Below are 15,153 nucleotides of genomic sequence, written 5' to 3' on the forward strand. Positions count from 1 at the left end.
TCTTCAGAAGGCGTTTTGGAGAGGAGTGACAGCATCATATTACATAGCAACCTGCCCTGCCATCAAATCAGAAACAGTGGTAAAATGAACTCAAAGAGAAAAATCTGAAGACCCACTATGAACCCCTACTGTAGACAGACACCTAATACGACAAATCTGCCACAAAAAAAATTTCACACTTTGACAGAACAGGTGTCATACCAACCACACGTTACAAAGCTGAATGAGTCATTTACACACAGTCCTTATTTTGCACACTACTATCAATTTAACCACACAAAATATAGAATGAACAAATGCTAAAGTTTGAACTGCACCTATGCGTTACGTTACGAGAGCAGCAGTAATTAAAATGAGTAATTAAAAGCATATCCATGACATAATGAAAAACGCTGGTTTTTAGTGGATTAATTTAATGAGAGAACTGTACAGTCACAGTTACTGTTAGCATACAGGGAGATGGTTTGCACAACTACTCCACAGGAAAAAGACAGACACCCTTGAGGTTGGACATACTTGCAAGTCAAATAAGGTTATTTGCTCCTTGCTTAATCTTAACTTTTAACTTTGTTTTGTCTCACGAAATTGTAACTCCTTTAAGCAAGTTTCTGCTACGTGTAACAGTGAAGACAAAACTGCTAAGAAACTGGGATGTTTTAAAATAAAATTCACTACAGACATTCAGCATTTATCAAATACACTATGTCCAATAACTTCTGAAATTTGAATGTACTTGAAACAATACTAAACTATTTCATATTACATTTAGCTGGTATAAGGGAATAGTTCTACAAAGTAAGTTTAACAACTTTCTTTTTTCTCCCTCATTTTCCTTCACTTCGTTTTACATGTACCATCCATCTTACTTCCACCATCCATCCTCCAACATGTTAGCTTGGAACAACAGAATTAATGACTTATTTCTATTCAAAATAGTCTAAAGACTAATTGAAAGATGCGATATCAATGTGCTACCTGTTACTTGTTTTAAAAAAAAACATTAGCCACGAGTGTAGTAAAGTCTGTATTTTGTTAGAAAAACTAAAACATTTCCATTTGAAACACCAATCTTTTGTTATCATGAACGATAGCCATCTTAAAAATCTTGAAGAACCGTGTTGCCACGTGAAACTGAAGGCTGTTGTAAGTTTACAGAATTTTCAGTTTCACTTGAGGTGTTCTAAAGTTTAGAGAAGAAAGGAAATCAAGGCTACAGTAACGTATGCATAAAACTTCCACTTTTGTTAATTGGGTTTGCATTATAGTGTTGACTTCTTGCATTTAATTTCAGATGCCATAAAGTCTGTATACCGAAAACCCCACCAACATTCAACTGTTACCTTTGGAAGTATGAAACCAGGAATAGAAAAAATTAAAGTGAATTTTCAATGCATTGGAAAGCAAACTTTTTGGTCAATCAGACTTGTGCAGAAAGATTCAAATATGTATACAACATACTGGAGAGAAAGAGATTAAAAAAAGAACAAGTTCTGTGCTTTTAAAATTAGCTAATCTCCTGAATAGCTGGAAAGCGCCGCTTCCCAGAAATTAACCCTTTGGTTTCCTGATCTATATGACGAGAAAACGCTGCTTAAAATAGGAGGGGATAAATATTAAAGCAATCATTGGTTACCTTTAAAACTCTTTGCTTCCTCCTCTGAGGTCTTTTGTTTTCAGTTAGAACCTAAAAAAACATCAAATTGCAGAATAAGTTGTGGTCACAAAGGCAGACACCTCCGATTTTATTATCAAACTGCAATATTTCTTAAATACCCAGAATGCTTTACATGCGGCACTTTAGAGGGCTGACGGAGGCTCTACGCGGCCCCTCCACCGCCACCCCGACACACGGCGACGCCGGAGACGGCCGAGGGGAGAGGCCCCGCCGCCCCCCTGGAGCCGGCCTCGCTGGTGCCCCGCATTCCTCACAGCGGCGCCCACGAGGCGGCCATCTTGCTTCCTGCCGCAGCGGCGCCCTCCTCCAGGCGGCGTCGCGGGCGCGAGCCTCGTGCGGCTCCGCGGCGCGCCCCGCCTACCCGCCCCGCGCGCGCGCTCGCGCTCCCGCCCGCGCGGCGGGCACGCCGCCGGCGCGAGGAGCCGCGGGCCGGCCCCCAGCCAATGGGGCGGCTGCGGCCCGCAGAGCGCCCCCCCCGGCCTCCTCCCGCGCTCGCGCCGGCCCTGCCCAAACAAAGGGGCTCCTGTGCGGGCGCCGCGACGGCCGCCCGCAAGAGACGGCACGGACCGCCCGCGCGCGCGGATGAGGAGCCTCCGCCGCACGCCCAGGGCCCGGCCCGGGCGGCCGCGTAGGAGGGTGTGCGGGGCACCCAGCTGGGCAGCGGCCCCGCGCTCCCTCGGCTCTGCCAGGGCCGCTGCATTGCGGGGTCAGGCGAGGACACAACCCCCCTCTTCCCCCCGCGCACACGCCTCCACGCACACGCAGAGGTGCACGCGTGCGCGCGCCTGTACAGACACGTGTGCACGCGCAGGCAGCGAAGCACTGGACAGGGCCAGGCGACCTCCGTGCGAGCGATGGGGTACGCCCCGGGCCCCGCGGCAGGGCCATGGGGCACACGTAGGGCCAAGGGCCGAGGGGGGGGTTGCTGGCAGCGCTCGCCCTCGCACCGCAGCTCGCCCCGGGAAGAGCGGGAATGGCCGCTCAACTGGAGGAAGCTGCGCTTTCCTCACCGCGCACAGCCGAGGGCCTGCCTTCACCATCTGCTCCGTGCCAAGGGAACCACTGCGCAGCCACGGCCCCCTCCAAAAACTCTGCCTGTCAGTAGGAACCCAGCGGACCCAAAAGCCAGCAGGCTCGCACAGACCTCCCCCCCAGCCCGCCATACCCTGCTGCGTGCAACGCACACAGCCCCGCGGCAAGATAAGGCTCCGTCTTCATCTATTCCTACAGCACCTGACCCCATACCTGCTGCAAACGGATTACGGTGTGAACAGGCCACCATCTAAACACGAAATGCAATTATCTTCCCACATCTCCACCTGCTCAAGACGTTCATCAGGATGGAGGGGTCACAGCTCTACCGCAAGTTTTCACGCTGAGCCTCAAGGTATCACACAGACACTTGCTAACCCTGCGCAACAACCAAACAGCAACACACCTCACACACCACTAGTCACCCAAGCATTTACTGAAACAATTTGCAGCTGACATCTAAACCACCAGAAAGTTGGCCAGGGATGCACGCATGGCACATGGAAGAGCTGTAAGAACATCTCTTCAGCAGCTACAGACTGCCTTTTGAAAGCGTTTTCTTTATCTACAGCTAAAATACAAATGTAATTCCTGTCCGGTTATTGCCGCAAATCAGTTGAGTAGTGCGAATGCCAAGATGTGGACACACTCCTCATTCTGCAGCATATCAAGAAAGACAAAGCTGTTGCTCCTTTTTCTTGTCTGATGCTACCTTGTATTTAAGTTCGTCATTTGTTGCACCAGAGTACCGTATTAAACAGGATTTAGGATCAGGGAAAAATAGAAGTACGGATTTATAATGTTTTCTTAAAAATACCGCAAGTCTGCACGGGTCTTTAAGCATAACAAAACCAAGAGAGGTACATACACTCAGTGATCTGATTCTTCTCTGCAGTTTTGGCTACTTAAGATGCTTTAAGGTCCAGAAAAAAAATTCAAAAGAAAAGTACTTATTTTGTTTGCTTAGAAACCCAAGACCCAGTATTCTGATTTAATCCCCAAATTCTTGCGTGCACTGGACAGCACTTCAGCGATAGCTTCAGGTAGTTAAGCAATTTCCCCTCCTGCTAGGATGGGTCCTCACTATACAAGGAAGGAAAGAAACCTCTTCAAATAAAAATTTCTCTGCAAAAGCTGGAAGAACTGACACAGAAAATAAGGAGCAGCAAAGGAGGAACTTTTTAAAACGCATACTCTGAAAATAACTAGACCCCAACCTAACCCATTTCCCTGTAATTTAGGCTGCGCTCTAGTCTACCCCCAGGATAGTGGAGAATGGCAAAGTGAGAGCTGCCATTATTTTTACACACCCACAGAGCATGCATGTGTAAAATAAGAGTAAACTGCGCTACTCCAACTCCCTGCCCTGCAACCACAGGGCAGGCTCTATACAGCTTTGCCACACACGTTACCAAACTCCAGGAGCCCGTGTGCTATCCCCTTACAAAACTCTCAAGTATCATATTCAAGAGGAGTGTTTTTCTGCACACTAATTTTAAAATTTAACTGGCTTAAATACTTCTGGAGTCTATTGTAAAATAAATACCACAAAGTCTAAATTTCTTGATTATAACTAGGTCTGGCTAGAAAACAAGAATTCCATTTTGCCTTTTTTTTTTTTTTTTTTTTTGAGATTTCGACATTTGGTTGTGTTCCAAAGCAGAGCAAACCTTTCAAAAATTCAAGAGGAGACAGATGGGATGTGGGAGACCAAAGTTCAAGACCCTGGTCTGCAGCAGGCAAAAAAGCCCTAACCACCAAGCTCTTCTAATAATTCTCTCCATCTTAAGTTTTAAGCAGAAGTTTCATTTGGAACCTTGAGAAACCTTCCCTCAAAAATAGATGCATCGAGACAGATAGTAGCTGTGAAAGCTTTCTGTTAAATCAGCATTTTCCATTCAAAGAGTGGCTTACTGGAAAGTTCCCAACCAACTCTAATTGCAGCATCCTTTTTAAATATATCTGGGTTTTCAGCAGCGTGTTAAAAACCCACAAGCAAGCAAGCCCTTATTGTTATTTAATATTTCCATGTTACTGAGATTACAGCTATTAAATAAGATGTCTTGAGACACCTTGGTCAACCCAGTGACCTTACACTCAGTGACCTGATTTTTTTTTTTTTCTTTTCAGTTTGACAACGCCAAGTCCCACTAAATCTAACATTGTCCATTGCCTAATACGAACTAAAGCTCTCCTCGGCAGATGCTTTCAGCCCAAGAGGGCTCCCTGCCCAGATAGGATCGTAGAACGTAAGCACCTCAGCAAACCTTGCAGAAAGCAGCCTGTGGAGAAGAGGGCTCCCCACAGCCGCTGGTTTTGCAGCGGCTCTACAGCCGCCCCATGTGTTTACAGCCTTTTGGGCAACAGGAGCTCCGGTGGCACGTTACAAACCCCTGCAAGTTCACCGGGGTAACTGGAGTGGCTCAGCTCGGCACCCTCCGGGGCCAGGGCTGGGTGATGGCTATGCCTAGGAGAGCGCTGGCCAGCTGGGAGCCAGATGAGGGCCGAGTCCTCCCACCCAGCCAGAGCCCAGCACGCACAAAGTACAACCAGTGTGTGCCACAGTCAGCTCCATCGACGACTGCAAGCACCCAGAAGGCAGTATTTTCATCGCGACCATGTGCTGCTACAGTCTGCAAACACCCACCTGTGCAAAACGGGAATCCTTTTTTTCAAGGATATAATAAGTGATGGACGACTTTCCCTATCTATGTGCAGTTTTGAAGCCCACAAAATCCTTGCCCTGCATCACAACGCATCCCGTCAGCCTTGACACATGTGATAATGCAATAGCAGCAAAGCAGACCGCTTCTCAAAATGAAATATGCTTTTTTGGTAGAAAATAGCTATGAAATAGCCTTCAGTAACCGCTATATGATTTCAGAAAACATTCTTTGAAAGACAGAACAGAAATGTGGAAGCATCACACTCTCGTGTAAACTTGTCAAACCCTCTTTTCACTGTGAAGTGTTCCTGCATTATTCATTCGGAGAGCGACAGTAACCCAGCGAAAAGCCTTTTTCCTCTTCTTTTCAAAGCTTGCTTACATCTTTTATTTACCAGGCTGCTCTTTCAAAAAGAATTCAATAAGCAAAACATTTTTTCTCGCTACTTATTTTAGCATTTTTCTTTACCAGCTCCTAACCAAGCAGCCACGGCGTGAATCCCTCAGGAAGAGGGGCACTACATAGAACAATATTGCTACACACAGGGGCTGTGAACTAGAGCCCACAGTGCTTTATCCAGACTTCCATGATGCCACATTCCTGCAAAATCCATTATATTCAGCAAGGTAAAGTACCACTGAAGGTTTATGTGGATGTTATTTTTAAGTGATATTTTTCAAGTCCAATATAGCTTTCAAATCTTTACCTGGATTATGTGTGAATTAATGAAAATAACAGCATAACTAATATCAGCTCCAGACATGCAACCGACACTCTCCGAGAGTTGAAGGCTTGTGCACACATGGGCACATGTATTGGAATATGCACTTCAGTCTACATTCACGGCTTCTACCAGCCAGGCCTTACTCCCTGTAACTGTAAATCCACATATGTACTTCAAGGAAAAAACAGCACTTTTTGCTTTTTCAACAGTACGCGTGCACTGCCAACCCCTGCACCAGTTCTGCTACAGCCATTTAACGTACAGAGCTCTCACTGACTTCACTGTGACTTCTGCATTGTTTGCATTGTGAAGAGATAGTTCCCTTTAAGGCAAAACACCAATGTTCAAACTATGCTCATGCAGAGCATGTCTATCCCCTACACCCTCCTCCCAGTGAATCACCTCCAAAAAATGCTTACATTCCACCAACGTGAGAGATGCACGACTTCTCCGAACAAGGAATGCACTGAAGCCAACCTCATTTCTCTTAATTATTACGTTCACTTTCTATACCATGGACAGAGACCTACAGTTCTGGTTTTTCCCCAGCTGCCCTCTATGTGAAACACATTACTGTCATAGAAGTCTCAGCTGTTGCGGTCCCAGTCCTTCCAGTTTGGGAAAACACAATGGGATTCCCTTCCCCAGAGTGCTACAATCCTATCTAAAGGATAGCTGCGGAACAGAGTGATAGAGTGTTTCCCATCCCCCAACACCTCTCCCTGTATATCAACATTTTTAAAGAGCTCTCGTAACATATCTACATTGTAGAAATACTTTGCTCTTTCATTTTCTCAGAGCACAGTTTCTAGAGATTACAAGTGAGGCAAGGCTTGCTTCTAGGAACATCTGAAAAAGCACCAGGTTTCATTCAAATACAACTTCATAAGAAAATACCTGACGTGTTCTTAAATGTCAGGAATACTTCATTTCCTCCATGCAGTACTCTGAAACTTCATATGAAATTTAACGAGAAATGAAGCAGGTCTCTGGTGCAGCTCTAAAGGCACTGTAGAAAATGCAACCAGTTTAATAAAATAAAAGCACACCAAAAAAAAGCTGCCAAAGAAAAGAACAAGACCAAAGAATCTCTCATTAAGAAAGCAAAAGGAGCGCCCAGAGAGGACAAAGGTGAAGGGGCAAAGCTAATCTGCAAGGAGAAGGTCAGCCTGAGCAACAAGAAAAGAAGTATGTTTAGCCTGGAAAACAAAGGTTGACAGAAAAGCTGGAGTGCTTCCTTTCACCAATGCTGCCAAAACCCCTTTTAAAACACGGCTTTTAGATCACTTCCTACCTCAACTCCAATGCTCTCCCATGAGCTTCTTCAATCCCACTGACTAAATACACAAAAGGACAGAATGTCACTACTTCTCTTGCTGACTTTTTACATCACCTTTATTGTTTTAATATATATCATAAGTCACATTATAGCTGTCCCTCCCCTCACTTTTTTTTAAAGAGCATTTAGGAGCAGTCGAGACACAAAGATGTTTTTGAATGAACTCTGAGCCAAGCTGTTTAAACCTATTTCCCTAAACTTTATAACTTAAAACACACTCCCCCGCCAAAGGGGAATAGATTATATCCCCTCACTGCTACAGGACTTTTCTTTCTGCTTGCCTACCTGAAAAAAAACCAGAATGGAGTTCTCTGCAAACCCTGGTAAGCACAGGACAGAGTGGTGAAAAAAGGGGGTCTCCCGAGATCTCTGCAGCTGACGGGGCATTTCTACCTGCCGTAAGAACACGACATTCTAATGAAACTGCTATCGAGAAAGGTTTTGCAGGTGCATTCTCCCCAGTGTGAACTGCTCCACTCGGAGTACAAGCTGGTGCAGAGACTTGAACCCGTTTCCCACATCCCAAGACAAATGTCCCAGTGACTCCACCACTGAGACAGCATCTCCCCCTCCGTGGCTCAGGTACCACTGGATCATACGAAGCAGAACGCTTCCGGCAGGACGTGGAGGTGCAGAGGCTAACTCTGCAGCTCAGAGGTCAGGGAATTCAGCTGGGATGTGGGAAATCTATGTTCAACTCCCTACTTACCTGATTTAAAGCCTGATCTTGAACTGATCTCTCTCAGAAGGTCAGTGCTGTTATCACAGGGGCATACAGATTGTCTTTTCCCCTCCTCTTTGTTCCAAAAGTAATGACCTGGGTTATAAAAGGCTGATGGATCAGGAAAAATAAGTAAGAAACACAGGAAAAGAAAGTATGTATGGGGGATGTGGTAAAAGACAAACAGAGACAGGCAGAAGAAATAAAATGAGAGAAACAGAAGAATAGACAATTAGAAAGGCAGAGAGATGTGGAAGGGGAAATGCAGCTACAATTCGATCCTGAGGTTTTTAACTTTATTTCCACCAAATCTGTCACCACAAGCAAATTATTTTATCTGAATTAAAGAGCAAACAGCCTGCCTTCCTTTGCTTTTTAACCTTAAGTATTTTGAAATACAGACCCTCTCCCTAATAATGTACAGTCTCCTAAGACTATCCTCTTCCCCCCTCCCCGATTTTGCACTTAACTCTTTCTCATCTCTTCATGCCCTCAATTCATTAATTGTTTGGCCAATATTCCAATATCTGGAACACAGAATTAAAGCCATACTTACCTCTGATTTTCTGCATTTACACAACAGGAACAAGAATAACTCCAACTCACTTTAATCTACACCTCTACAGGTAACAAGAGAAAGTTACTAAACAACCTGTTAGCTCCCACAGTAACCCTTACGCTCTCTGAAGCTGTACAGTGACCAGCATTTCCCTTTGCAGAATTTTAAGATATATCTCAAGCCTCAAAAGAGTGACTTAATTCGCAACTTCTTCAGCTTACCTCGAAAGGTAGCGTGATTGGCGGCGGTGGCTTTTTCAGTTCTTCGCATTTTCTCTTTTTACATATCCGGTGACTAGTTTTGCGTTTCCTGCAACAGCTGCATTCTTCACAATTTGTTTTCCGCAGACAGGGCTCACAGACTCCACAGCGCCTTCGTTTCTTTTTCTCTAGCATAGGGAGAAGAGATGAATATGGAACAGGGTAATCACCAGCTGGATTTTTAAGAGAGGATGGCCCCGAGGCCTCCACTGCTTCAGCGCTGTCGCTCACATTGTCCTGAACCAAATTCAAGCTTACTCCGACTCTTCCCAGCTGTGATGAATAATCATTATGCTGCAGTCTTGAGTCAGCTGGCAAATCTGCATTTATGGCTTTTTCTGAGGCAAGAGCAGAGATTTCCGTGCTTGAAGGCAAAGGCAACTCCAAAATAAAACCTTCAGAGAATTGTCCAGAGCTTTCACCAGAGATTTTATCAACTGTGCTTTTTTCTAAATCTGGAGATAAAGTGGGGACATAACCTGAATTCAAAATCAATGTCTCTGCATCAATACAGTTAACAAGCTGTTCGATGTCCTCCACTTCAATATTGTTTAAAGAGGTATCGGAAACTGGTTCACATATAGTAAATGTGTTTTTTGAGTCAGATTCTGAGTTCTCTCTTGCACAGCTCAAATCCGAATTTGAGTCAAGTTCTTTGTGAACGGGTACAAAATCCACAACCAGTTTCACATGGGATTCTGCAAGTGAGCTCGCACCTTCAAAATGTAAACGTGAATTTGATTCGGCGGCAGCTACAGAGCTGGAATTTGAACCAACGTCTTTATTCTCAGACTCTAAATCCCAGCCTGCCTTCAAGCAGGACTCTGCAAGTGAGCTTGCATCTTCTAGTAAATGTTCTTGTGAGTTAAACTCAGAGGTAACTATAGGTGCAGAATTAGAGTCTTGTTCTTCACTAGGTAGCACCAGGTCCGACTCTGCTTCGATGGGGGGTTTGTCAAGTGGGACCGACTCGTCTAACAGAACTGCTGAGCTGAGGTCTGAGGTATCAACAGAACTGGAGTCAGGTTCTTTACTGTTAGGCACCAGATCGAAGGGCGTCTCTGCACACACCTTCAAGTTTGATTCAGAGGTGATTACAGGGTCAGAAGGAGGAGACGGAAGCACAAGCGCAGCATCTTCCACAAATGCCTCAACCAAACTACCCGTATCGAGATGGCTGGGTGTCTGCTCGCAGGGCAGGTCTTCACACTTGTCTTTCACCTCTGATGTTTCTGTATCGTCATCAGCTGCCTGACTGCTTGGAATGGAGTCATCTGTTTCAGGTATTTCTACCTCTTTGTCTTGACTGGCACATGTGGTACCAGGCTCTTCACCTGCACTACACGGAGCGTCTTCTACAGGCAGAGGAGCCAACTCATTTTGTGCTAAATCTTGTTTCAAAACTCTTTCGCCTGTTTCAACGTTTTTTTCTTCTACTACTGCCAGGGCTTCTTGTTCATGTTTTTCCTTTGTTTCTTGCCTTTTTTGTGCTGCAGCTTTCCTGGGTTTTGCAATTGTTGGAGTTTGGGACAATCTACGGGAGAACGATCGGTTACGGAGGGACATTGTAAAGCCATTGATGTTGAAAGAATCCTGGTTATGAAAGAGGATATTGTCAGCTTTCTCCAAACTCACCCAAGATGCTCCAGACAAGGCTCTGGTTACACTGCTCCTGAGAAGTCTACCTGAAGAGCTCATGATTGGTTTCTTTTCTTGCTGTTTTTTCTTAACATCTTTTTCCGGCGCTGACTTTTTGCCTTTCCCAGAACTAACAGCTTTTGTGGAAGTCTTTGTGGCTTTCTTTCTCACTTGGCTCGATTTCTTTTTGCCCTGGTTAGTTTTCCTTTTGCCTAACTCTTCCTTTTTAACTAATCTGGAAGGCCTCGCGTGGTGAGCCATGTCTGCGGAGTAGTAGAAATGTTAAGAGGAGAGATGGAAAAAAATCATGAGCTCTTGAGAGAACTTTTCAATAGAAAACTGCATACACCCATTGCTGCTCTCTGTGGTGATACAGCATTAACTCTGAAACAGAAAAAGATATAAAATAGTATTAATATAATTCCAATTAATGAAGAGTGCACATATTTAAAAACACACTGGTAGAATTAGAAAAACTGGTATTGGACATCATGTTCAGCTGACACAAAAGCTTTGAAAATATATATATATACTGCAAAATGGAAAGCTTGCCTAAATGCCTAGAACACAAACAAAGAAGAAAACAGAGCTCAAATGACCCGGCAACATCACATATTTACTGGTTTATGTCAGTTTTAAGAAGTTTGAATTTTCTCAATCTTATTAACAGTTCTTTAACAACCCCTTCCCATAAGGAAGGACAGATAAGAGTTTACATCCATAGCTTTACGTTCAACGGAGCATCTATCGTTGTAAGGACATTCGGGAAAAAAGAACAAAGCCGAGTTTATTCTGTGTGTGCGCGCGCACTCATACACCATCACCAGGGCATCTCTGATTCTCTTACCATCCATCGGCTGCCCACCACGGCACAATTCCAGATAAAATGGGAGAAGTAACTAGATCCCCGAAGATGTCTATCTTGTGGCATTACTCATAGGGGGACTGGACCAGGGAAGAATTGCCTTTCCCAGTGTCATCTCCCAGGATAACATACCGGCACACTGTATTATATCGCAAGCCTTGATTCTGTCCTGTCTAGTTATACCAAATGCATTCTGCAGGCAGCAGTCTACGCTTCATCATTATGACTACTAACACATTTGCCTTCAACAAAATACCACACGTCTATCCTACACTTTTGTCCCCAAACACAACTGCGATGCAGAAGGCCCAACTCCCCAACTACAATTCAGTCATCTCAGAGGATACAAGAGATTCTTCATGCTCCAAATCAACTGCCTTCAGAATGGGCTGGGATTTTTTAAATGTAAAGCAATTCTCATAAGTACATAGTTTTTAAGCACACGGTGCTTTTAAGTACCTGTGGACGGCTCTGAGAGCTTTCTTTAGCTGTTTGAATAGATCAGATGGGTAGGCAAGGGCAGCCTAAAAATGGGAGCAGGCAGAGCAAGAGGCTCTGTAGTTTCAGGCAGGAGGGTGCCTCCCCTTTGTCATCGTTCCTTTGAATTCCTTAAGCCCAAATCAACTCACCTAAAGGCCACCTGCACCTCACTGATGAGAAGAGGGAAAGAAAAGGAAGAAGTATGGGGATGATGTGTACAATCCTGACCTCTAAAGGAAGTTAAGAAAAGGGAATCCTGTCTTCTAAAGGAAATAGAAAAGGGAAAAAAGGTGCTACCAGCCTCCTGACACCACCACTCCTTCTTATGACCTCAACCCCACCTTGAAGCCAGCAGGGTGATCTTAGAGGCTGCACTTACCCACAGCCTGGTCTGAGCTCTGCTGAAGGTGGGCAGGGCTAAGCAAGGGCAGCCCAGTCTACTTGATACCCCAGAAACGTTTAACGGTATGACATTGGCCAGGTTTGGCTGCTGTTGGGCAAATGAACAGGCACTGGGCATGCAAAGAGCGGGCTCCACGAGCAGAACAGACCCGCCCCGCCCCAGACCACAAAAACACATCTACAGCACGAAGAGTGCAGAAAGCTTCTGCACCAAACAGCGCTGCACCATGCCAAGATAAGCTCATAAGCCCGCCGAGGGGATGGTGTAGCACAGCCTCTGTGCGGGACCACCAGCTCCGGTGGCTCCCCAAACCAGCACGCTGGCAGCAAGCTTGTTTCTGACCGTCTCAGCCCTGAGCAGGCTGCCCAGTGGCCGCAGTACCTACCAAGGTGAACAGTAACTCCCCAAACTCCCTTCAAACAGCTTATTTAAAGCATTTTGAAGCCTAGCTCCTGTGTACTACAACACATAAGCCAAGTATCTTACCTAAACATGCTGCGGTTATGCTGTATCGTGTCTTCATATGACAGATCAGATGAACATTATTACCATTTTAGAGCCAGCAATGCTGTACAAGACAAGGCTAAACACACTTGTAAGGTCAGATCAGAAGATAATGCCTAGTAAACACAAAATAAACAAGCTAACAGCATCCCTGCTCCATCACAGCAAAACATCCAGCCTGGAGAGACTACATGTGTAGTTGTTTATAATTGTGGGTAATGCTTCAAATGCCACAGAAGAGTCCTGAACAGCTCCCACAGAAGCACTCTATAAAAGTTGGGTCAGACACTGAAATGGCAAAATAAATACAAAGCTGAAACGAAGGTAATCTGAGTGCTTTCCTCCTCCTCCCCTTCTCCGGAGACGTGTGGGGGAAGGGGGATGCGGCCATTACTACTCACTCCATGAACTGAGTATCACAGAGGTCATCGGCATCACATCAGCAGGTCCATGAAATAGTTGTTGGCAGCCTGCAAAAAGCTCCCCCGGTTTCTTGCGGTTTTGACGGGGACTGGGCTCTTCATTCCAAAGGATAGCCTGGAGGGCTGCAAAACCAGCTGGAAGCAAGCAGCAGGCAGCATATCCTATCTGTAGCCATTAGCGGCTGGGGCTACATAACAGTGGCAGGAGAGGAAATGCGAGCTACTCTCAGAGACTGCAGCCAGGAGAGCAAGGCAGAAAGCAAGCAAACAACAAGAAGGGCCAGGCAACATGGGAATGTGTGAATCAGGAGGGGAACTGAAGAGATAAAGGTTTTTTTCTCTTTATCAGCCCCGAACCAGAAGCAGAATGACCAGAGAAAACAGGAGATTTGGAGTGGAAACACAGACTGGATTTTTGAAGATACTGAAGGTGTATAATGCTTTGCTGATACTGCTTCTCTACATAAGCAGCTGCCACTGCTGTCGAGGAAGCTTGGGAAGCGTGATCATCAAAATTATCAATTAGAAGCTTCACTTATAACAATTCTGTAATTTTTTTTTAAATCATCATTATAATTACATGATAATATGTCTTTACTCGCATTTGGAAACGGCAGCATGGTTGCTTCAGGACTGAAGCAGCAAGACCATGGTGGGTTTATTTTTTTGTTTTAATACATAGCTGTCTGTCAAGAACGTAGCAAAGTATCAAAGCCAAAGTGTTGCTTCTTTTCAGGGCCAAAATTAGAGGATCCAGTGGTTGAAGATTTCCCTTTTTCTTGGTAAACAAAGAATGCTGATATTTGTAGGAAACTGACTGGCATTTAAATGCTGCGTTCAAGAAGTTGGCAAAGGCTGCTACTATTTGTCTTGCTCAGAGATGACAATACAGGGGCACAAGAACAGCAACAGTTTTATCCATTTTGTTTCAATTCTGTCACTGGAGTGAACTTAGTTTTTTCAGAAGAGATCTGGGCAAGAGACCCCTAGAGGAAAATTTTAACACCACCCCCCCCCTAATTAATACTGGACTTGAGTTGTATTTGTCTGGGACTCTGAGCACCTGACCCAAAGGCGACTGTGAGCTCTTGGGAGAAATGCCTGTCAGCAAGAGATCTTTGCTTCCCTTAAAGCAAGTCCATAGCCTTGATGAATGCTAGTCCGCCTCCGTATCCTTAACCACTAGGTGAAAGACTAACTTTTTTTAAATAAAGTGTCTAACAAAACTAAATTACATTGTTATTTCTTTGTTTACTCTTGCACATTTCGGCCCAAAATATTAGGTAGCTACAAGCTCAGTATTCAAGTTTTGTTTTCCATAGGACTAGGAACTATTTTACCTTCCCTCTTCCATTTAAAGCACTGGTAATGACCCTGTTGATGCCTGCAGCAGTTGCAAATTGCCTCATGTCACTTCTTAAGGACAACAAGTGGCTGTGTCACATTGGTCACTCTTCATAGCAAGACATTAATTATATCCCCAAAATATTTATATGGACTTAGTAGGATCACCGAACATAAACCTCATGGGGCAATATAACAACTTGGCAGTTTTCCGTCATCCTGGAAAGAAACAAGCTTACTTCAATGCCCTCTTCCGACAGCCAAATCAGGTGGGACGTACCCTACCCTCCCTGCGAGCAGAGGACAGGCGTCTCTATGAAGTAAAACAGGTAATAGGTACAGGAGGGTTTCCAGGGAACTGCCCTAGATAGTAACAGTACATCCCGAAGCTGTTACTTGAGCTGACTTCTCTCTTCTAACTCATGTGCAAAGCTGAAAGCTAGTCGCTTAAGTTTTGCTCATTCACAGTAATAAATCTGGAGCAATCCCACTGACTGCTATAATCCTCAACAAATACTGCT

General features: G+C 44.9%; 1 protein-coding gene across 1 annotated transcript in view; it reads right to left on the reverse strand.

The window, feature by feature from the left end:
• Positions 1-10,928, reverse strand: part of TET1 (tet methylcytosine dioxygenase 1) — a 61,614-nt gene extending 50,686 nt beyond the window's left edge. The window contains exons 1-2 of the mRNA XM_082002547.1: positions 8,938-10,928; positions 1,634-1,684 (exon numbers count right to left, since the gene is read on the reverse strand). Of these exons, the coding sequence (XP_081858673.1) occupies positions 1,634-1,684; positions 8,938-10,875 (1,989 nt within the window). The 5' untranslated portion in view covers positions 10,876-10,928. The remainder of the gene's footprint in view (positions 1-1,633; positions 1,685-8,937) is intronic.
• Positions 10,929-15,153: the final 4,225 nt, after the last annotated feature.

Source organism: Phaethon aethereus, assembly GCF_964289735.1.
Source record: "Phaethon aethereus genome assembly, chromosome: 7".
Classification (NCBI taxonomy): Eukaryota; Metazoa; Chordata; class Aves; order Phaethontiformes; family Phaethontidae; genus Phaethon; species Phaethon aethereus.